Below are 22,519 nucleotides of genomic sequence, written 5' to 3' on the forward strand. Positions count from 1 at the left end.
ACTGGTCTGAGTGTCTCTGGATTAGAAAAGAATAAAACCAGCACAACTCCCTGATCCTGGTCACCGTCCAGTGAAACTTTCTGCAAAATGTGTTGTGTGGAAGTTTGATGGGGATAGGATTGGACTCTAGATCCTGGTCTTCAGATCAAGGCCCATTTAAAGGATCTGCTGCCAGCCCATTGAAAAGCCAGACACTATTAAAAATTCAAGATTATTACTGTTTGACTAAGTGTTTAGACATTTTCAAAAGTCTTCAAGGTACGTCGCATGTTTGGTTAGTCCTGTTGAATGGGAATTTTATATTGAATGGTCACCCCAAGTCATCTTCACTGAATGGGGCAGTAATGAATTGGTTAAAGGCAAATTGTGTCTGACAAGCTTGATTCAGTTCTTTGAAGTATCAGAAAAGGTTAATGAAAGTAGTGCAGTTGATGTTGCATATATCGACTTTAAAATGGCATTTTATAAAGTACATAATCGACTTGTAGGCAAACTTGAAGTCCATGTGATTAAAGGGACAACGGCAGCATAGATACAAAATTGGCTCAGGGACAGAAAATAGAGAGAATGGTTGGTTCTTAGACTGGAGGGAAATATGCAGTGGTGAGCCCCACGGTTTTCTGATGAAAGGTCACAGACCTAAAATGTTAACTCTGTTTCTCTCTCCACAGATGCTGTCTGACCTGCTGAGTAATTCCAGCAATTTCTGTTTTTATTCCATGGTTTACTGTTGGGACAACAGCTCTTTTTGAGTAGATATTCATGACTTGGACTTTTGCTGTACTCAGAAATGTTGTAAACTGTGAGGGTAGCAGCAGACTTCAAGATGACATAAACAGATTGGTGAGATGGGCAGGTACATGGCAGATGAAATTTAATGTAGTGAAGTGTGAAGTGATGCATTTTGGAAGAATGAGAGGCAATATAAACTAAATGGTACAATTTTTAAAAAGGGTACAGGAACAGATACACAAACCTTTGAAAGTGGCAGGACAAATTGATAAGACTGTTGAAAAGGGATATGGGAATCCTTGGCTTTAAAAATAGAGTACAAAAGTAAGGAAATTATGCTAAACCTTTATAAATCACTCGTTCAACCTCAGCTGGGGTACTATGTCCAGTTCTGGGCAACACACTTTATGGCCAGCTCAGTCAGCAATGGTGCTACTGAGCCACTCCTGGTGATGGACATTGAAGTCCTTCACCCAGAGTATATCCGGTGCCCTTGCTACTCTCAGTGTTTCTTTCAAATGGTGTTCAATATGGGGGTGTATTGATTCATCAGTTGAGGGAGGGTGGCAGGTGTTATTCAGCAAGAAGCTTCCTTGTCCTTGTTTGACCTGATGCCATGAGGCTTCATAGGATCTGGATATTGATCACTCCCAGGCCCACTCTCTCCTGACTGATGCCCCTGTGTCACCACCTCTGTTGGGTCTGTCCTGCTGGTTATAACCAGAGATGATGGTGGAGGGTTCCTGGACATTGGCTGTAAGATATGATTCTGTATGTCAGACTGTTGGTTGACTAGCTTGTGGGACAGCTTTTTCAGTTTTTGCACAAGTCCCCAGATGTTAATGTAGAGGACTTTACAGGGTTGACTGGGTAGGATGTGCCTTTGTCATATCCAATGCCTTAGGTGATGCCTGGTGCTCCTTCAGGTTTTATTCTTATTTGAGTTTTCCTTAGCGGTTTCATAACAACTGAATGGTTTGCTAGGCCATTTCAGAGAGCAGTCAAGAGTTAATTACATTGCTGTGTGTCTTGAATCACTTGTGGGTCAGACCAGGTAAGGATGGCAAATTTCCTTCCCTAGAGGACATTAGTGAACCTAATGGGTTTTTCATCTTGAGACCTGGACCCCAACAGATTAAATTACAAGGAGAACTAGACAAACTAGGGCTGTATTCCTTGGAATTTAGAAGGTTAAGGTTTGATTGAAGTTCTCAAGATATTAAGGGGAACAGATAGGGTAGCTAGAGGGAAACTATTTCCATTGGTTGGAGAGTCTAGGACTGAGTGGCATAACTTATAAATTAGAGCCAGACTTTCAGGAGTGGAGTTCGGAGACACCTCTACATGCAAAGGGTGGTAGAGGTGTGGAACTTCCACAAATTTTTAACCAAAGATGTTAAGGTTTATGGGACAAAGGTGGGTATATGGAGTTAGATTGCAGATCAACCATGATGTAATTGAACAGTAGAACAGGCACAAGGGGCTAAATAGCCTACTCCTGTTCCTGTGTTTCAATGATACAGATTTAAGGTAATTGTTAAAGGGCCTGAAGGGAGATGAGCAGAATTGTTCTTGCGCAGTGAGTTGTTATGCTCTGGAATGCATTGCTTGAAAGGGTGGTGGGAACAGATTCAGTAATAACTTTCAAAAGGGAATTGGATAAATACTTGAAAAGGAAAATGTTCAGGGATATTGGGAAAGGGCAGGAGATTGGGACTGTTTGGATAGCTTTTTCAAAGAGCTAGCACAGGCAAGATGGGCCAAGTTGCTTCCTTCTGTGCTGTAGAATGTATCAAAATGAGACATATGCCATGGAGCAACAGAACTGAAGAAGGTCAATGTATAAAGGTGATAAACAACAAATGGTTTGTTTTATTTTTATTTGAAGCTGTACTGTCAAGCACTGGTTCCAGGCGGCCATCTTGCCTCCATACACTGGGGAAAACAGAACAAGTTCATTGAAAAGGTGACAAAGTTAAAAGGCAGATCAGCTCCTTTGACTTGGATCGGTTTGAGTCACATCCACAAGGTAACACGGTCTGAGTTACTATATCGCAAATTGTTTATTGTGACAAAAATATTTACTTTTAAATGATGACATAATTTCTCTATCTTAGGTGTGGACATTTCTTTGGAGTGATGGATCTTCATTAGATTTCACAAACTGGTATATGAATCAGCCCAATAATCGTAACAAGTTGGAGAAATGTGTGCAAATAAATTACGGTGAGTTGGCGCAAGTGTAATGCAAACATTATTTTATTGGAAAGTAATTCCAGAAAAATTGATAAATCAGAAAGGCAGAGAGCATTATGGGAGGATGGAGGAACATAAATACAGCTCAGACGCAGAGAAAGGCGGAGATCATCACAAAACAACCACAAGGTAAAAAAAGTGAAGGAATAATGTCACAACCAGTGCAGAGGGTGCATGCCAAGGATTTGCTGAAGTATTTAGGATGAGTATTTGGTGGTTAGTGGTAGGCTAACCTAAATATCTAGTTATGAAAACAGAAAATGCGAGAAATACTCAGTAGACCAGGCAGCATCTGTTGAGAGAAAAACGGAGTTAAAGTTTTGGGTAGGTGACCTTTCATCAGAACTGGCAAAGGTTAGAGACGTAACAGGTTTAAAGCAAGTACGAGACAGGAAAAATGGGGAAGGTAGGAAAGAATGAAAGTGAAGATGGTGATAGGGTGGAAGCCAAGAGTGTTTAAATGACAAAAGGGATGATGGAGCAAAGCAAAAGGAGATAGAATGGGATAAGTGAAGAAATAAATGATTATCTAGAGGAGCTCTAAATTGCAACAGCATAATTATTACCAACAGCTGCTGTCCACAAAACTGGAAACAGCAGTTATGATCTGAAACTGTCAATCTCGATGTTGAATTTGGAATGCTGTAACAATGCCTAATTGAAAGATGAGGTGCTGTTCCTCGAACTTCCATTGAGCTTCATTAGAACGATGTAGGAGGCCAAGGACAGAGAAGCCAGAGAGGGAGTGGGATGGAGAACTAAAATGACAAATAATCAAGAAGCTCAGGGTCATGTTTATGGATTGAATAGAAGTGTTCTGCAAAGCAATCATCCAAACTGTGTTTGGTCTTCCCAATGCAGAGGAGACCACATTGTGAGCAGCGAATACTAAATTTTAAACAAAATTTTCTTTTCACCATAGACGTCCAGCCCCTCTACAGCTCCATTCCCCACCTGGACAGCCTACAGATCCTCAGCTTTTTCTTAATTCAAGGCCGAATCAGTCCTAATCCACTACCGCCCTCCTCCAGCTGGCTGAACTTGTTCTTATGTTGAACAACTTCTCCTTTGACTCCTTTCACTTCCTCCAAAAAAAAGGTATTGCTATTGGAATATCTTTGGGTGCTAGCTGTGCCTACCTTTTCATGGGATAAGTGGAACATTCTTTGTTCCAGTCCTACTCAGGTCCCCTCTCTCACCTCTTTTACTGGTTCATTGCTTACTATAACGATGCCACTTACTACTTTTGCCCCGAACTGGAAAATGTCATCAAATTTCCACCCCTCCCTCAGCTTCATATGGTCCATCTCTGACTGTTCCCTCCTTCAACTTCTCTGTCTCCATTTCTGGGGATAGACTGTCCACCAATATCAGCTATAAGCTTACTGATTCCCACAGCTACTTTGATTACACATCCTCCCACCCTGCAACCTGGAAGCACCCGATTCCATTCTTCCAGTTTCTCCGTCTCTGTGACATCTGTACTGACATGATGAACGCCCACACAGTGCTTCTGATATGTCATCCACCATGGTTGACAGGGCCCTCAACCATGTCTGTCTCATTTACTGCACTTCTGCTCTTACCCCTTCCCCGAACCATGACACTGTGTTCTTCTTCTTTGGCCTCCTTATCTCGAGAGACAATGGGTAAGCGCCTGGAGGTGGTCAGTGGTTTGTGAAGCAGTGCCTGGAGTGGCTATAAAGGCCAATTCTAGAGTGACAGGCTCTTCCACAGGTGCTGCAGAGAAATTTGTTTGTTGGGGCTGTTGCACAGTTGGCTCTCCCCTTGCGCCTCTGTCTTTTTTCCTGCCAACTACTAAGTCTCTTCAACTCGCCACATTTTAGCCCCGTCTTTATGGCTGTGTTAGGGTAAGCCTTACTCTCACCTTCCTCTTCACCAAACAGATCATCCTTGCTACCCTTAATGCTTCTTCCAATTGGTGTTCAACATGGAGAAGCACTGATTCATCAGCCGAGGGGGAGCAGTAGGAGGTAATCAGTAGGAGGTTTACTTGCCCTTGCCCTGATGCCATGAGACTGCATGGGTTGCGGAGTCAGTGTTGGGGACTTCTCGGGCAACTCCTTCCTGACTGTATACCACTATGCTGTCACCTTTGGTGGGTCTGTCCTGCTGGTGAGACAGGATGTACCCAGGGATGGTCATGGTGGTGTCTGGGAAATTGTCTGTAAGGTATGAATCCGTAAGTATGACTATGTCAGGCTGTTGCTTGACTATTCTGTGGGACAGCTCTCCTAGCTTTGGCACAAGCCCCCAGATGTTTGTAAGGAGGACTTTGGAGGGCTGTTGTCATTTCTGGTGCCTAGGTGGATGCAGGGTGGTCTGTCTGGTTTCATTCATTTTCTTACACTTTGTAGCAGCTTGATACAACTGAATGGCTTGCTAGGTCATTTCAGAGTCAAGTACATTGCTGTGGGTCTGGAGTCACATGTAGGCCTGACCAGGTAAGGACAGCAGATTTCCTTCCCTAAAGGACATTCGTGAACCAGATGGATTTTTACAACAATTGACAATGGTTTCATAGTCGCTGTTAGACTAGCTTTTAATTTCTGAATTATTAATTGAATTTCACCATCTGTTATGGTGGGATTCGAACCCATGTCCCCAGAGCATTAACCTAGGCCTCTGGATTACTAGTCCAGTGACATTATCACTACGCCAGCGCCACACAGTTTGCAAGCAGTACCCTGAGCTTCTAGTTGTTTGTCACTTTAATTCTCTGTCCCACTCCCACGCTGTCCTTGGCCTCCAACACTGCTCTAATGAAGCTGAAGGAACAGCACTTCATAGAGTTATTTGATTTGATTTGATTTTGATTTTTGATTTAGATTTAGAGATACAGCACTGAAACAGGCCCTTCGGCCCACCGAGTCTGTGCCGACCATTAACCACCCATTTATACTAATCCTACACTAATCCCATATTCCTACCACATCCTCACCTGTCCCTATATTCCCCTACCACCTACCTATACTAGGGGCAATTTATAATGGGTCAATTAACCTATCAACCTGCAAGTCTTTTGGCATGTGGGAGGAAACCGGAGCACCCGGAGGAAACCCATGCAGACACAGGGAGAACTTGCAAACTCCACACAGGCAGTACCCGGAATTGAACCCGGGTCGCTGGAGCTGTGAGGTTGCAGTGCTAACCACTGCGCCACTGTGCCGCCCACTGCGTTATACAGCACAGAAACAGGCCCTTCGGCCCATCACGTCTGTGCTGGTCATCAAGTACTTAACTATTCTAATCCCATTTTCCAGCTCTTGGACTGTAGCCTTGTATTCATCTTTCGATCAGGTACTTTACAACCGTTCAAACTCAACATTGGGGTCAAAAGTTTCAGATCATAACCATTACTTCAATTTTTTCAGACAGCTGCTTCTGGAAATGATTCTGCTTTTACAAATTCTCTTCCCATTACTCTAGTCACCTCTTCAAAAAATTTGGGAAATTACTAGTCTATAATTAAGGATAGAGTGATGGAACACCTTGTACATTTTCAGCTGATCAGAGAGAGCCAGCATGGATTTCTAAAGGGTAGGTCATGTCTGACAAATCTGATTAATTTTTTAACAAGTGTCCAAACTAATAGACAAAGAAATGTCTATAAATATTCTGTGTATGAACTTCCAGGAGGCATACGATAAAATCCCACATAACAGACTGTTTGATAAAGTTAAACCTCAAGTAATTGAGGGCAGATCATTGACCAGTTTAGCAGATCAGTTGAGTGGCAGGAGACAGACTGGATGGATAAAGGGGAAGTACTCCAATTGACAGAATGTGACTACTGGCTTCCCACATGGATTTGTGTTGGGGCCTGAACCACTGGCTGTGTTTATTAACAATTTAAATGATGGGATAGAAAGCCACATATCCAAGTTTGCCGATGACACAAAGATAAGCAGGGCAGATAGAAGCATAAAATGAAAGAGATATTGATAGCTTGGGTTGATAAGTAACATGCGCCACACAAGTGCCAGACAATGACCATCTCCAACAAGACAGAATCTAACGACCTCCCCGTGATATTCAATGGCATTGCCATCACTGAACTCCCACTATCAACATCTTGGGGGTTACCATTGACCAGAAACTGAACTGGAGCAGTTACAGAATCACAGAAATGTTATAGTGCAAAAGGAGGTTATTCGGCCCCTCATGTCTGCACTGTCTGTCCGAATGAACAATTCACCTCATGCCATTTCCCTGCCTTCTCCCTGCACAATTCTTCCGTTTTAGATAACCGTCAAATCCCCTTTGGAATGCCTCAATTGAACCTGCCTTCACCACACTCTCAGGCAGTACATTCCTAAACACTTGCTGCATGAAGAAGCTTTTCATGTTGCAGCAGGCACTGGCTCCAGTTGTTTACATAAGGAACATGTATTGCAGGGCGAATAAGGAAAGCCTTCTATAGCCATAGAATCATTACAAATCAGGAAATTAGAGGTGCATGCAACAAGGGTAACATGAACCATGGGCGACTTCAACCTTCATATAGATCGGGCAAACCAAATGTGGAGGACAAGTTCATGGAACATAAATACTGTGGGGCTACAAGGGCAGGTCAGAGGCTGGGAATTCTGCAGCGAGTAACCTACCTCCTGACTCCCCAAAGCCTGTTCACCATTTAAAAGGCACAAGTCAGGAGTGTGATAAATACTCTCCATTTGCCTGGATGAGTGCAGCTCCAACAACACTCAGGAAGCTCTACACCATCCAAGACAATGCAGTCCACTTGAACAGTACCCCATCCACCACCTTCGACATTCACTTCCTCCAAAAGCAACTTGCAGTGGCAGCATTGTGTACCATATACACGATGCACTGCATCAACTCACCACTGTAAGGCGTGAGAGTCCCTTGTGGAGTCTCACTTAGTTTCGGAGCAGTACTCTGGATGTAACAGGAATGAGTGACTCAGCACCAAATTTTTACTAAGTAATTATTAAACAATTATTAACGATAACTATATGAAAAAGAAGGGAAGGAAAAGAGTATGGAGCATGGAGCTCGGTGACCAGTGGTGTTCCGCAGGGATCTGTTCTGGGACCTCTGCTCTTTGTGATTTTTATAAATGACTTGGATGAGGAAGTGGAAGGCTGGGTTAGCAAGTTTGCCGATGACACGAAGGTTGCTGGAGTTGTGGATAGTGTGGAAGGCTGTTGTAGGTTGCAACGGGACATTGACAGGATGCAGAGCTGGGCTGAGAAGTGGCAGATGGAGTTCAACCTGGAAAAGTGTGAAGTGATTCATTTTGGAAGGTCGAATTTGAATGCGGAATACAGGCTTAAAGACAGGATTCTTGGTAGTGTGGAGGAACAGAGGGATCTTGGGGTCCATGTCCATAGATCGCTCAAAGTTGCCACCCAAGTTGATAGGGTTGTTAAGAAGGCGTATGGTGTGTTGGCTTTCATTAAAAGGGGGATTGAATTTAAGAGCCGCGAGGTTATGCTGCAGCTCTATAAAGCCCTGGTTAGACCACACTTGGAATATTGTGTTCAGTTCTGGTCGCCTCATTATAGGAAGGATGTGGAAGCTTTAGAGAGGGTGCAGAGGAGATTTACCAGGATGCTGCCTGGACTGGAAGGCATGTCCTACGAAGAAAGATTGAGGGAGCTAGGGCTTTTCTCATTGGAGCGAAGAAGGATGAGAGGTGACTTGATAGAGGGGTACAAGATGATGAGAGGCATAGATAGAGTGGATAGCCAGAGACTATCCCTGTCACCAGGGGGCATAATTTTAAGGTGATTGGAGGAAGGTTTAGGGTAGATGTCAGAGGTAGGTTCTTTACACAGAGAGTGGTGGGTGCGTGGAATGCGCTGCCAGTGATGGTAGTAGAAGCAGATACGTTAGGGGCATTTAAGCGACTCTTGGATAGGTACATGGATGATAGTAGAATGAAGGGTAGGTAGTTAGTTTGATCTTAGAGTAGGTTAAAGATTCGGCACAACATCGTGGGCCGAAGGGCCTGTACTGTGCTGTACTGTTCTATGTTCTATGTTCTAGAAAGACAACAACCTTATAGTACAAGTGTGGTAACCCCAAATTAGTGTGTTCAAGACAGCTTCCTAAAATGGTACAGTTCTCCTTGGTACATACACCGCCAAGTCTCCGAATCTTATAGCACACTGCTATAACCCCAAATAGTCTGTTCACGACAGCTCCCTAAAATGGTACTGCGTTCCTCCTTGGTACATGCGTCAACAAGTCCTCGGAGAACCTTGCATGGGGGTGGACTCTCCGGTCAGTCATTCTGTCGATGTCCCTTCCTCCGTAGTCTTCAGTGGTTGACTAGTCCACTCCGGCTGCAGCCTTGAACACTGGATGCTGTGCCCCTTTAAGTCCAATTTCTGGCTCCATTCCAGCTTCCCGAGGTTTCCATCAAACTTTCTCAAAACAAGAGTCTGATCAGCATGAGTCCTTATCGAATTCTTCTCACAGGCACTATGAGGCCGTTCAGGCCGTTGACACATCCTTTGATCACCTGCCATCAATTAGGTTATGCCGTCCATCAATTAAGCTCCATCTTCTGACTCCATACCATAGTGGACCACCCCGTGTGCAAGGTTATCCATTGTTCTGGCTTGTAGTTCAAGGGTCATCGAATACTGTCAGAACTGACTTCTGTTTAAACACTGGGAAAGCAATGATTATTTTTAAGTAGAGAAAAACAGTAGTTTAGACAAACCAACAGCTGCAAACATGGCCTGCTTTGATCAGCAGGAAAACAAAAGGAAGGAGTTCTTGGGAAAACAAGTTTACAGTTAATATTATTACTGATTACCATTGATTACATAATTGATTAATTACTTGACTTAATCAGAGCACAATCACACTTAGTTTTAAATCAATGCCTCCAAAATAACTTTGAAAAATTCAATACAGGTTTAATGCAGGTTTTTAAAAAAATCAAGAGGAAAGCAGATGTGAAATGCAAAAATCTAAAAGTACAAAAAGTAATGGCTGCCGTTCTCAGGCCTACATCAAGGCTCCTTCAGCAGCACCTTCCAAACCCACGACCTTTTCCCTTCAGAAGGACCAGGGCAGCAGATGTGTGGGAACACCAGCATCTGCAAGTTCCCTCTATACCATTGTGACTTTGAAATATATCGCCGTTCCTTCACTGTCACTGGATCAAAATCCTGGAACTCCCTTCCTAACAGCACTCTGGGTGCGCCTGCACCAGATGGACTGCAGCAGTTCAAGAAGGCAGCTCACCACCACCTTCTCAAAGGCAATTAGGGATGGACAACAAATACTGGTCTTGCCAGCAACACCCACAACCCATGAATTGAATTAAAAAAGGGAATGGGCAAATGTGAAGTCATCTACTTTAAACCTAAAAAGGATAGAACGGAGTACTTTCTAAATGATGAAAAGCTAGAAACAGTGGAAGTCCAAAAGGACTTAGGGGACCAAGTACACAGATCATTAAAATGTCATGAACAGGTACAAATATTAGTCAAGATGGCTAACCAAATGCTAGTCTTTATATCTAGAGGACTGGAATATAAGAGGTTACAAGTCATGCTACAGGTGTACCTGGAGTACTGTGTTCTGTTCTGGGCACCACACCTTAGTAAAGATATATTCGATTCGGAGGGTGTGCAGTGTAGATTTACTAAAATGATACCGAAACCCCAAAGGTTATATTCCCTAGAATTTCGAAGACCAAAGGGTGATTTGATCAAGGCTTTTCAAGTGATTGTTGGGAACTGATAAGGTCGATAGAGAGAAACTATTTCTGCTGGTTGGGGAATCATGGACATGGCAACATAGCTAAAAACTGATGCCAGGCCTTTCTGGAGTTTTTTTCATTTGTTTGTGGGATGTGGCTTTTGCTGGCTAGGCCAGCATCTATTGCCCATTCCTAAATACAACTGAATGGCTTACTAGGCCATTTAAGAGTAAACCACATGGCTATGGGTCACATAGGCTAGACCAGTAGATTTCCTTCCCTAAAGGACAATTAGTGAACCAGATGGGTTTTTAACAACAATCAACAATGGCTTCAAGATCACCATTAAACTAGTTTTTAATTCTCAATTTATTAATTAAATTTAACTTTCACCATCTACCGTGGTGAGATTCAAACCCATGCCCCCAGAGCCTTAGCCTAGGTTTCTGGATTACTAGTCCAGTGACACTACCACTATGCTACTGCCTGCCCCATGTTCTAGTGAAGTTAGGAAACTCTTCTACACACAAAGGGTGGTAGATATTTGGAACTCTTTCACAATGGTAGTTGACACTGGGTCAATTTTTAATTTTACATCTGAGATTGATAGATTTCTGTCAACTAAAGGCATTAAGGGATATAGAGCAAAGGCAGGCATTTGGAGTTAGGTCACAGATCAGCCATGATCTTATTGAATGGTAGAATAGGCTTGAGGGGTTAGATGACCTACTCCTAGTCCCATGTTCCTATGTTGTTATTATACAACTCCTTTCTATCAATCTTTTGTTTCTTCATTTATCCTGTTACCACCTGCTTTTGCCTTGCACTATCATCCCTTTTGCCTTTAGGCTTTGTAGCAACATTGAAGTCCATGGGATAAAAGGGGAATAGCAGCATGGATACAAATTGGCGAAGGGATAGAATATACTGAGCTGTGGTGATTGGTTGTTTGTCGGACTGGAAGGAGGTATGCAGTGGAGTTCTCCAAGGTTCAGTACTAGGACCACTATTGTTTTTGATATACATTAATGACTTAGACTTGGGGCTTAAAGTCTCAATTATGAAATTTGCAGGTGACACCAAACTTGGCAGTGTATTAAACACTCAGAAAGTTTGTAATAGACTTCAAGAGGACATAAACAGGTTGGTGGAAGGCTAATCGTGCCCAATTCTGGGCACCATACCACAGGAGGATGTGAAGGCTTTGAAGAGGGTACAGAAGAGATTTACTAGAATGGTTCTGGAGATGAGTGACAGAGCTCCATCTAAGATGTGTGCGTGAGCAGCTGCACAGAAATCTGGAATGCACTGTGCATTGAAATAAACAGGCCATTCACAACTTTGTCAGCTTGTCAGGAGAAATTTTCAGCATAATTTAAGTCATGACTTTTAAAATGTAAACTGCCCAGGGGTGTAAAAGTAATGATCAGAGGAATTTGTAGTTCACCCAGTACTTAGAAAATTTAGAGGGAATGTTGATGAAGGGTTGAGGTTACTGGGGAAGCTGATGTTGTTCCCCCTGCAGTAGAGAAGGCTAAGAGGAAATTTGATAGAGGTGTTCAAATGATGAAGTGTTGAGATAGAGTAAATAACAAGAAACTGGTTCCAGTGGCTGAAGGGTCAAAATCCAGAGTGCACAGATGTAAGGTGATTGGCAAAAGAACCAGAGGCAAAATGAGGAAAAACCTTTTTATAAAATGAATTTTTAGGATTTGGAATGTACTGCCTGATAGGGTGGTGGATACAAATTCAATTGTAGCCCAAAAATTGAATTTGATAGGTATTTGAAGGCAAAGAAAATGCAGGGAAATGGGGAAAGAGTAGGGGAGTGGGACTAACTGAATTGTTCTTTGAATGAGCCGGCACAGACTTGATGGACTGAATGGCCTCCTGTGTTGTACTGTTCTAGATTCTATGATTTAATTACTACTGCCTTCCATTCTATCACACGGCTTTCCTTTAGTTCTTTCCTCTCCTCCCCAATTTTCCTGCATTTGTATTTGCTTAAAACTTGTTACATCTCTGGCCTTTGCCAGTTCTGTTGAAAGGTTAACAACCTGAAACATTAACTCTGCTTCTCTCTCCACAGATGCTGCCAGACCTGCTGAGTAATTCCAGCATTTTCTGTGTTTATTTCAGATTTGCAGCATCCATAATATTTTTCTTTTAAGTATTTTGTTCATTGGTTAGTGTTGTTAGAGGTTAGTGTTTTTTAAGTGGTAAGGGTTTTTGTGTTTTAATGTGAGCTAAAGAGTTACATAACCTTAAAGCTAAAAAAAATTAAATAACTGTCAGCTAACATGGCAAGGCAGCTGGGGCCTGTCACATAAACTTCCTGTGGCATGTGGGAATTCCAGATCACTTTGCATGTCCTGGAAAACCACATATACAGCAAATACCGCCAAATGCTTGAGCTCAAAGTTTCAGGGGCAAGTGGCATCACTGCAGTGCACACAGGAAACTGAGAGTTTTGTGGATAGCACGTGTAAGAATGTGGCCACACCACAGCTACAGAGTGTTAACAGGGAGAGGGAATGGGTGACCACCAGGCAGACTAGGAGGAACAGGTAAGCAGCGAAGAAATTCCCTGGCACTCACAAAATGGTATTCAGTGTTTAATACCTGGTGCCAGAGGTATCACTGAACAGGTACAGGACGTTCTCTGAGAGGAAGGGGAACTGCCAGAAATCATGGTTCATGTTGGAAACAATGACATAGGTAGGAAAAGGGTTGAGGTCTCCAGGCAGATTTTCAGTAGCTAGGAAAAAGATTAAAAAAACGGACCTCAAAGGTGAGTGTGAATACAGAAACAAGAAGATAGCGCAGGTGAGTGTGTGGCTGGAGATGATGTCCTGGAGGGAGGGCTTCATGTTTCTATGGCATTGGAACCTGTTCTGGGGCAGGAGGGACCTTTACAAGCTGGACGGGTTGCACCTGAACATGGAGCGGACCAATGTCCAGACGGGGTGGTTAACTAGTGCTGTAGGGAAGGGTTTAAATGAATTTGGCAGGGGGAGGGGCACCAGTAATACAGTAATACTCCCCAGGGTTCAGCTCTAGGACTGCTGCTGTTTTTGATATCTGTTATTAACTGGGGGTGCAGGCCACAATTTTGAACTTTGCAGATGACACAAAATGTGGAAGTGTAGTCAACAGTGAGGAAGCTAGTAACAGACTTCAAGAGGAGATAGACTGGCTGGGAGAATGGTCAGACACGGCAGATGAAATTCAATGCAGAGAAGTGTGAAGTGATACATTTTGGTGGGAAGAATGAGAAGAGAGAATACATGCTGAATGGTAGAATTTTAAAGGGGGTCCAAGGACAAATCTTTGAAGATGGCAGGACAGGGTAACAAAGCAATTAGTAAAGCGTGTGGGATCCTGAGCTTTATGTATAGAGACATTGGTTGGGATATTATCATGGTGATGGGGGTCTCGGCCATCAACTAAAGCGCCGGTGAGAGCCCTGCTTCGCCTCCTAGGGGAAGGCCCGGATTATGTGCCAATTAGGAACTGGAGTGGACAGTGGCGGGCCTTCCCCGGGACTAAGGACCCTGATGACAGAAGTCCTGCCTGCGAAGAGCTCTTTAACTGAGCGCACTACCGCAGAGTGGTGGCTGCTGCCATCACTGGACTTACCAGAGGCACTGGAACCAGGCCACAGGTGAGTCAGGGCGGGAGGTGTTTTGTGGTGTTGGGGTTGTGGGGGAGGGGTGTACGGGGGTCCGCAGCAAGGGCAGGGGTGCAGCTCTCAGCGGGTCCCCCTTCCTGATGCCGGGTCCCTTGTTCAGGCCCTAGTACCCTTTAATGAGGGATATCACCCCTCCCACCCCTGGAGCTGGCAAGCAACCTGCTGGGCTAATACCGGCAGTGGCAGGGGGAAGGCCTTTAATTGGGCATTAACTGCCCACTTAAAGGCCTAAATTGGCAGCTGGCCAGGAAAGTTGTTCACAGGCCTTCCAGCCCAGACTTAATTTGGGTGGAGGCGGGGACCCCCAAAGTCACCATGGGGGAAAGCATAAAAATCCCCCCATAGATACAAAAGTCAGGAAGTTATGCTAACTATATATAAAACACTGGTTCTGCTCCAGCTGGAGTACTGTGTCCAATTCTGAGCACCATGCTTAAGGAAGGATGCGAAGACTTTGGAAAGGATTGAGAAGAGAATTACTAGAATAGGTCCAGGGTTGAGTGATCACAGTGACATGGATAGACTGGAGAAGCTGGGATTATTCTCCTTTGAGCAGAGAAGGCTAAGCCGAAATTTGAAAAAGGTATTTAAAATCATGAAGTGTTTTGATAGAGATTGGGAAAAGAACCAGTGGCAACATGAAGAAAAGCTTTTTTACAGAGTGATTAGGATTTGGATTGCACTGCCTGAGAGGATGCTGGATACACATTTAATAGTAGCCTTCAAAAGTGGCTTGGATAAATACTTTAAGGAGAAAAATTGCAAGATTATGAGAATAGATTGGAGGACTTGGACTAATTGGATTTCTCTTCGGGAGACCTGTTGCAGACTCACTGGGGCAAATGGCAATGTTTGTACAGTAATATTTTATGATTCTTTGACTATTATGTGTGTAACATGCAGATAGAGGAGGGCATACCGGGTGTAACACCGCAAATCGAGGAATGTACACTGGGTCTAATACTGCAGTTAGAGGAATGTACACTGGGTGTAACACTGCAGTTAGAGGAATGTACACTGGGTGTAACACTGCAGTTAGAGGAATGTACACTGTGTGCAACACTGAAGATACAGGAACGTACATTGGGTCTAATACTGCAGTTAGAGGAATGTACACTGGGTCTAATACTGCAGTTAGAGGAATGTACACTGGGTGTAACACTGCAGTTAGAGGAATGTACACTGGCTGTAACACTGCAGTTAGAGGAATGTATACTGGCTGTAACACTGAAGATACAGGAACGTACATTGGGTCTAATACTGCAGTTAGAGGAATGTACACTGGGTGTAACACTGCGGTTAGAGGAATGTACACTGGGTGTAACACTGCAGTTAGAGGAATGTATACTGGCTGTAACACTGAAGATACAGGAACGTACATTGGGTCTAATACTGCAGATAGAGGAATGTACACTGGGTGTAACACTGCAGTTAGAGGAATGTACACTGGGTGGAACACTGCAGATAGAGGAATGTACACTGGGTGTAACACTGCAGATAGAGGAATGTACACTGCGTGTAACACTGCAGGGAGAGGAATGTTCACTGGGTATAACACTGCAGATAGAGGAATGTACGCTGGGTGTAACACTGCAGATAGAGGAATGTACGCTGGGTGTAACACTGCAGATAGAGGAATGTACACTGGGTGTAACACTGCAGATAGAGCAATGTACACTGGGTGTAACACTGCAGATGGAGAAACGTATACTGGGTGTAACACTGCAGATAGAGGAATGTTCTTTTTCTTTTGGGCCTCCTTATCTCGAGAGACAATGGATACGCGCCTGGAGGTGGTCAGTGGTTTGTGAAGCAGCGCCTGGAGTGGCTATAAAGGCCAATTCTAGAGTGACAGGCTTTTCCACAGGTGCTGCAGAGACATTTGTTTGTCGGGGCTGTTGCACAGTTGGCTCTCCCCTTGTGCCTCTGTCTTTTTTCCTGCCAACTACTAAGTCTCTTCGACTCACCACATTTTAGCCCCGTCTTTATGGCTGCCCGCCAGCTCTGGTGAACGCTGGCAACTGACTCCCACGACTTGTGATCAATGTCACAGGATTTCATGTCGCGTTTGCAGACGTCTTTATAGCGGAGACATGGACGGCCGGTGGGTCTGATACCAGTGGCGAGCTCGTTGTACAATGTGTCTTTGGGGATCCTGCCATCTTCCATGCGGCTCACATGGCCAAGCCATCTCAAGCGCCGCTGACTCAGTAGTGTGTACAAGCTGGGTATGTTGGCCGCCTCGAGGACTTCTGTGTTGGAGATACGGTCCTGCCACCTGATGCCAAGTATTCTCCGGAGGCAGCGAAGATGGAATGAATTGAGACGTTGCTCTTGGCTGACATACGTTGTCCAGGCCTCACTGCCATAGAGCAAGGTACTGAGGACACAGGCTTGATACACTTGGACTTTTGTGTTCCGTGTCAGTGCGTCATTTTCCCACGCTCTCTTGGCCAGTCTGGACATAGCAGTGGAAGCCTTTCCCATGCGCTTGTTGATTTCTGCATCTAGAGACAGGTTACTGGTGATAGTTGAGCCTAGGTAGGTGAACTCTTGAACCACTTCCAGAGCGTGGTCGCCAATATTGATGGATGGAGCATTTCTGACGTCCTGCCCCATGATGTTTGTTTTCTTGAGGCTGATGGTTAGGCCAAATTCATTGCAGGCAGCCGCAAACCTGTCGATGAGACTCTGCAGGCACTCTTCAGTGTGAGATGTTAAAGCAGCATCGTCAGCAAAGAGGAGTTCCCTGATGAGGACTTTCCGTACTTTGGACTTCGCTCTTAGACGGGCAAGGTTGAACAACCTGCCCCCTGATCTTGTGTGGAGGAAAATTCCTTCTTCAGAGGACTTGAACGCATGTGAAAGCAGCAGGGAGAAGAAAATCCCAAAAAGTGTGGGTGCGAGAACACAGCCCTGTTTCACGCCACTCAGGATAGGAAAGGGCTCTGAGGAGGAGCCACCATGTTGAATTGTGCCTTTCATATTGTCATGGAATGAGGTGATGATACTTAGTAGCCTTGGTGGGCATCCAATCTTTTCTAGTAGTCTGAAGAGACCACGTCTGCTGACGAGGTCAAAGGCTTTGGTGAGATCAATGAAAGCAATGTAGAGGGGCATCTGTTGTTCACGGCATTTCTCCTGTATCTGACGAAGGGAGAACAGCATGTCAACGGTCGATCTCTCTGCACGAAAGCCACACTGTGCCTCAGGGTAGACGTGCTCGGCCAGCTTCTGGAGCCTGTTCAGAGCGACTCGAGCAAAGACTTTCCCCACTATGCTGAGCAGGGAGATTCCACGGTCGTTGTTGCAGTCACCGCGGTCACCTTTGTTTTTATAGAGGGTGATGATATTGGCATCGCGCATGTCCTGGGGTACTGCTCCCTTGTCCCAGCACAGGCATAGCAGTTCATGTAGTGCTGAGAGTATAGCAGGCTTGGCACTCTTGATTATTTCAGGGGTAATGCTTTCCTTCCCAGGGGCTTTTCCACTGGCTAGAGAATCAATGGCATCACTGAGTTCTGATTTGGTTGGCTGTATGTCCAGCTCATCCATGACTGGTAGAGGCTGGGCTGCATTGAGGGCAGTCTCAGTGACAACATTCTCCCTGGAGTACAGTTCTAGGTAGTGCTCAACCCAGCGGTCCATTTGTTTGTGTTCGTCAGTGATTATGTCCCCTGATTTAGATTTGAGGGGGGCGATCTCCTTGATGGTTGGCCCAAGAGCTCTCTTCATGCCATCATACATTCCTCTGATGTTTCCGGTGTCTGAGGCCAGCTGAATATGACTGCATAGGTGTTGCCAGTAGTCGTTTGCGCAGCGCCTGGCTGTTCTTTGTGCAGTGCTTCTGGCTGCTTTAAGTGCTGCGGATGTTAAATCGCTGGGGGCTTTCTTGTAGTTCAACAGTGCAATGCGCTTAGCGGCTATGACAGGTTCCAGCTCTTCATTATGAGATTGAAACCCGTCTGCATTTCTCTTCGCACTATTGCCGTAGGTGGTCAAAGCTGACTCATAGATGGCGTCTCTGATGTGGGCCCACTTGGTCTCAGCATCCCCTGTGGGAGTGTTTTGAAGGGCTGTTACAAGTGAATTTAGAAATTTTTGTAACAGCTGTGGGTGAGAAATTCTGCTAGTGTTGATGCGCGGGTGGACCTTCTGCTTGGAATGATGCAACTTCTTTGGTCTGAGTCTAACCTTGCTGCACACCAGGGAGTGGTCGGTGTCGCAGTCCGCACTGTGGAAGCTGCGTGTGATTTGAACACTGTTTAAGGCGGCTCGCCTTGTGACAATGAGGTCTAGCTGGTGCCAACGACGCAATCTTGGGTGCCTCCATGAAAGCTGGTGACAGGGTTTAGTGTGAAAGAACGAGTTGGTGATGCAGAGGTTATGATCGGTACACAACTCAAGCAGTCTCTGCCCGTTCTCATTCATCCTTCCAACGCCATGGCGCCCAAGGCAGGAGGGCCATGAGTCATGGTCGGCCCCAACCCTGGCATTAAAGTCCCCCAATGTACACTGGGTGTAACACTACAGATAGAGGAATGTACACTGGGTTTAACACTGCAGATAGAGCAATATACACTGGGTGTAACACTGCAGATAGAGCAATGTACACTGGGTTTAACACTGCAGATAGAGCAATGTACACTGGGTTTAACACTGCAGATAGAGCAATGTACACTGGGTGTAACACTGCAGATAGAGGAATGTACACTGGGTGTAACACTACAGATAGAGCAATGTACACTGGGATTAACACTGCAGATAGAGCAATGTACACTGGGTGTAACACTGCAGATAGAGGAATGTACACTGGGTGTAACACTGCAGATAGAGGAATGTACACTGGGTGTAACACTGCAGATAGAGCAATGTACACTGGGTGTAACACTGCAGATAGAGGAATGTACACTGGGTGTAACACTGCAGATAGAGCAATGTACACTGTGTGTAACACTGCAGATAGAGGAATGTACACTGGGTTTAACACTGCAGATAGAGGAATGTACACTGTGTGTAACACTGCAGATAGAGGAATGTTCACTGGGTGTAACACTGCAGATAGAGCAATGTACACTGGGTTTAACACTGCAGATAGAGGAATGTACACTGGGTGTAACACTGCAGATAGAGGAATGTACACTGGGTGTAACACTGCAGATAGAGGAATGTACACTGGGTGTAACACTTGTTACGACCAGGTGAGAAAGAGGTCTAGGGATCCCTCTCAACCTTCACCTGGTCTTACTGTAACAGGGTTTAATTTTAAACACACCGTGTTTTTAGCTCCCCCTTGGTGAATCCTTGTTCACCGCTTTCCAAATATAAGGCAAAGAAACCAGCACAAACAGGCTTTCTTATGTTTAAAGAAGAAAAGTTGAAATTTATTAAACTTAAACTCTAATTCGGTTGATGGCTACAATTACACGATGCGTCCACGCTAGAATGCATACGTGATACACACATGCAAATAGAGACAGAAAAGAGCAGAGGAATAATAAAGTGGAAAAGTTTGAGGCAATATCTGAAGAGTTTTTGTTGCGGTTCTTCGAGCTCACTTTAGAGTCGTTGATTGTAGGTAAATCTTGCTTTTTGAAGGGGCCCAATATTCTTCTTGGACCTTGTTTGCTGTGCGAGACTTTTCTCTTCATGTGTCTTCAGTGGATTTGGAGTTCTGTGAGAAAGAGATGGGAGCAGACAGGAGAGGCTGTGACGAGCCAGCCAGGAGAAATATTCTCAGTCCAGGAGGATTCTGCTTTCTGCCCAAACTGTTTGTACAAATTCAAAAAACTCAGGTTGCCCAACATGTTTATCATGTGACTAGCTGCTTTGACCATTTGTGTATTTGGCCATCTTAGCAGTCAACCTGGATTATGAGCTTTCCCACCTTCAACATCTAGTGATTAGAAGTCCATTGTGCGTTCAATGTGTCAGGAAATGGTCCTTTGTCGTTTCCAAGTATTGTCTGTTAATATGCAAATGTCTTACCAGCCAAGGGTCCATTGTGGGTTTAATGTGTCTGGGAATCTTTGCTTTTGTCTTTCCAAACACTGTCTGTTAATATCTAAATGTCTTTCCAGCCAAAATCTGGCAATTTTTCAAAGCAAATCCTTTCTTCACTTCAACAACTGTTTGAAATTTAATGTCCATGTGGTGAAATTAATATGCCTCATGCTTGGCAGGTGGGGGCCTACATGATACCTCCACACCCAGTGGAATGAAATGCTATTTGAGAAAAATGCATTTCATTAAAAGAGTCGAGAGAAAATGTAAGATATGGGAAAAAAACAGGCATTTCTCTCATTCATTCACAAATCCTAAAACTTATTTAAATTGCCCCTTTTTTGGCATCCCAATAAACATGTGGTTCTTTTTTGGGGAAGTTTCTCTTCCGTTTGCCCATTTCCATGGCTGCTTAGGATCTTTGTTTTTGCTAAGGTAATTATTTTTCAGGAGAGTCAGTAGTGGGCGGGTCTATCCTGAACTCTCCTTCAGTGCTTTGCTGAGTCATGCAAAGGCTTTTGACTTTAGGGGGATGGGTGGTTTTCTTTTTTCTGACTGCAGGGAGGATTCTTTGCTCATCTCTCCTTTGTCTTCTGGGACACTCCCACCTGCAGGTATTTGTGCAGACTCTGCTGCACTCCTCTGTGGCACTTTGGCTAGGTGAGGCATCACCCTCACAGTTTCTATGCCCCCTAGAGGTCTTTCTTTGTCTCTGCAGGTTCCTGTAAATGCTGTTGGCAACTCTGATGGGGTGCTTCTAGTGTCTGCATTTACACAGGAGGATGTAGAGTCTAACTTTTCAAATTCTTCGGTGTTGGCTGACCGGACAGCAGGGATTTTCATCCGGGATTCCTCCCGGACTTCCTTTAACCTGCCCTCTTGGTCACTTTTTCCCCTTCTCTTTCTGAACTTTTGCCAGCCTTGTGCCTGCCTGTCCCCTTTTGTTCTCGGCGGGGGTCCCTTACAATTCACCAGCCCTCTGCTGGAAGGTCCTCCTAACACCAGGACAGGACATAGGGGTGCAGGTTTCACTATAGGTTGGGGTTTCCCCTCAACCTGGCACATGTGGCAACTCCTACAGTACCCCACCACATCTTTGTGGAGTTTTGGCCAGTCAAACTGCTATCTTATGTGGGCTTTGGTCTTTCGTATACTGGCATATACAGCCACGGTAGTCTCATGGGCTCTTCTTAATACTTCTCTCCGGTACCTTTGTGGCACCAATAACTGGTGAACTACTGTCCACTCCTTGCTCTCAAGTCTGTGAGGAGAACTCCATTTCCTCATCAGTATCTCATTCTTTAAGTAGTGTCAGAGAGACATAGAGTTATACAGCACAGAAACAGGCCATTTGGCCCATCGTGTCTGCGCTGGTCATCAAGCCTGTCTATTCCAATTCAATTTTCCAGCACTTGGCCCGTAGCCTTGTATGTTATGGCATTTCAAGTGCTCATCTAAATACTTCTTAAATGTTGTGAGGGTTCCTGCCTCCACCACCCCTCCAGGCCAGCCACCCTCTGGGTGAAAAAATCTTTCCTCAAAACCCCTCTAAACCTCCTACCCCTTATCTTAAATCTATGCCCCTTTGTTATTGACCCATCCGCTAAAGGAAAAGTTTTTTCTTATCTACCCTATCTATGCCCCTCATAATTTTGTATACCTCAATCAGGTTCCCCCCTCAGCCTTCTCTGCTCTAAGGAAAACAACACCAGCCTATCCAGTCTCTCTTCATAGCTCAAATTCTCCAGCCCAGGCAACATCCTGGTGAATCTCCTCTGCACCCTCTCCAGTGCAATCACATCCTTCCTACAGTGTGGTGACCAGAACTGTACACAGTACTCCAGCTGTGGCCTAACTAGTAGCAATGAGGGACTCCCTCTGCTTCACTTTCAGACTGGGTAGTCTGTGCTAACTCTCACAATACTGGGTCAGCTCGCTGTGCCTCAGCTAGGGAAAATCCATTTAATTCATTCCCTGGATCTCCTAACTTTCCAAAGAAAGTCTCGGACAGGCTGGCCTCATGGTCATTTGCCTGCAGTGCCAATGCAATCTCCTCTGGGGAAGCTGATTTGATCATGGCCTGATCCACTACACATTCAGGGAAACTACAGGGGTCTCCTGCCCCAGCC

General features: G+C 44.7%; 1 protein-coding gene across 3 annotated transcripts in view; it reads left to right on the forward strand.

The window, feature by feature from the left end:
• Window positions 1-22,519, forward strand: part of LOC137385011 (lectin-like) — a 36,502-nt gene that overhangs the window by 9,682 nt on the left and 4,301 nt on the right. For all 3 annotated transcript variants that reach the window (XM_068059746.1, XM_068059748.1, XM_068059747.1), the window contains exons 4-5: window positions 2,621-2,761; window positions 2,850-2,958. In XM_068059746.1, coding sequence (XP_067915847.1) covers window positions 2,621-2,761; window positions 2,850-2,958 — 250 coding nt within the window. The remainder of the gene's footprint in view (window positions 1-2,620; window positions 2,762-2,849; window positions 2,959-22,519) is intronic.

Source organism: Heterodontus francisci, chromosome 27 (genome assembly GCF_036365525.1).
Source record: "Heterodontus francisci isolate sHetFra1 chromosome 27, sHetFra1.hap1, whole genome shotgun sequence".
Lineage (NCBI taxonomy): Eukaryota > Metazoa > Chordata > Chondrichthyes > Heterodontiformes > Heterodontidae > Heterodontus > Heterodontus francisci.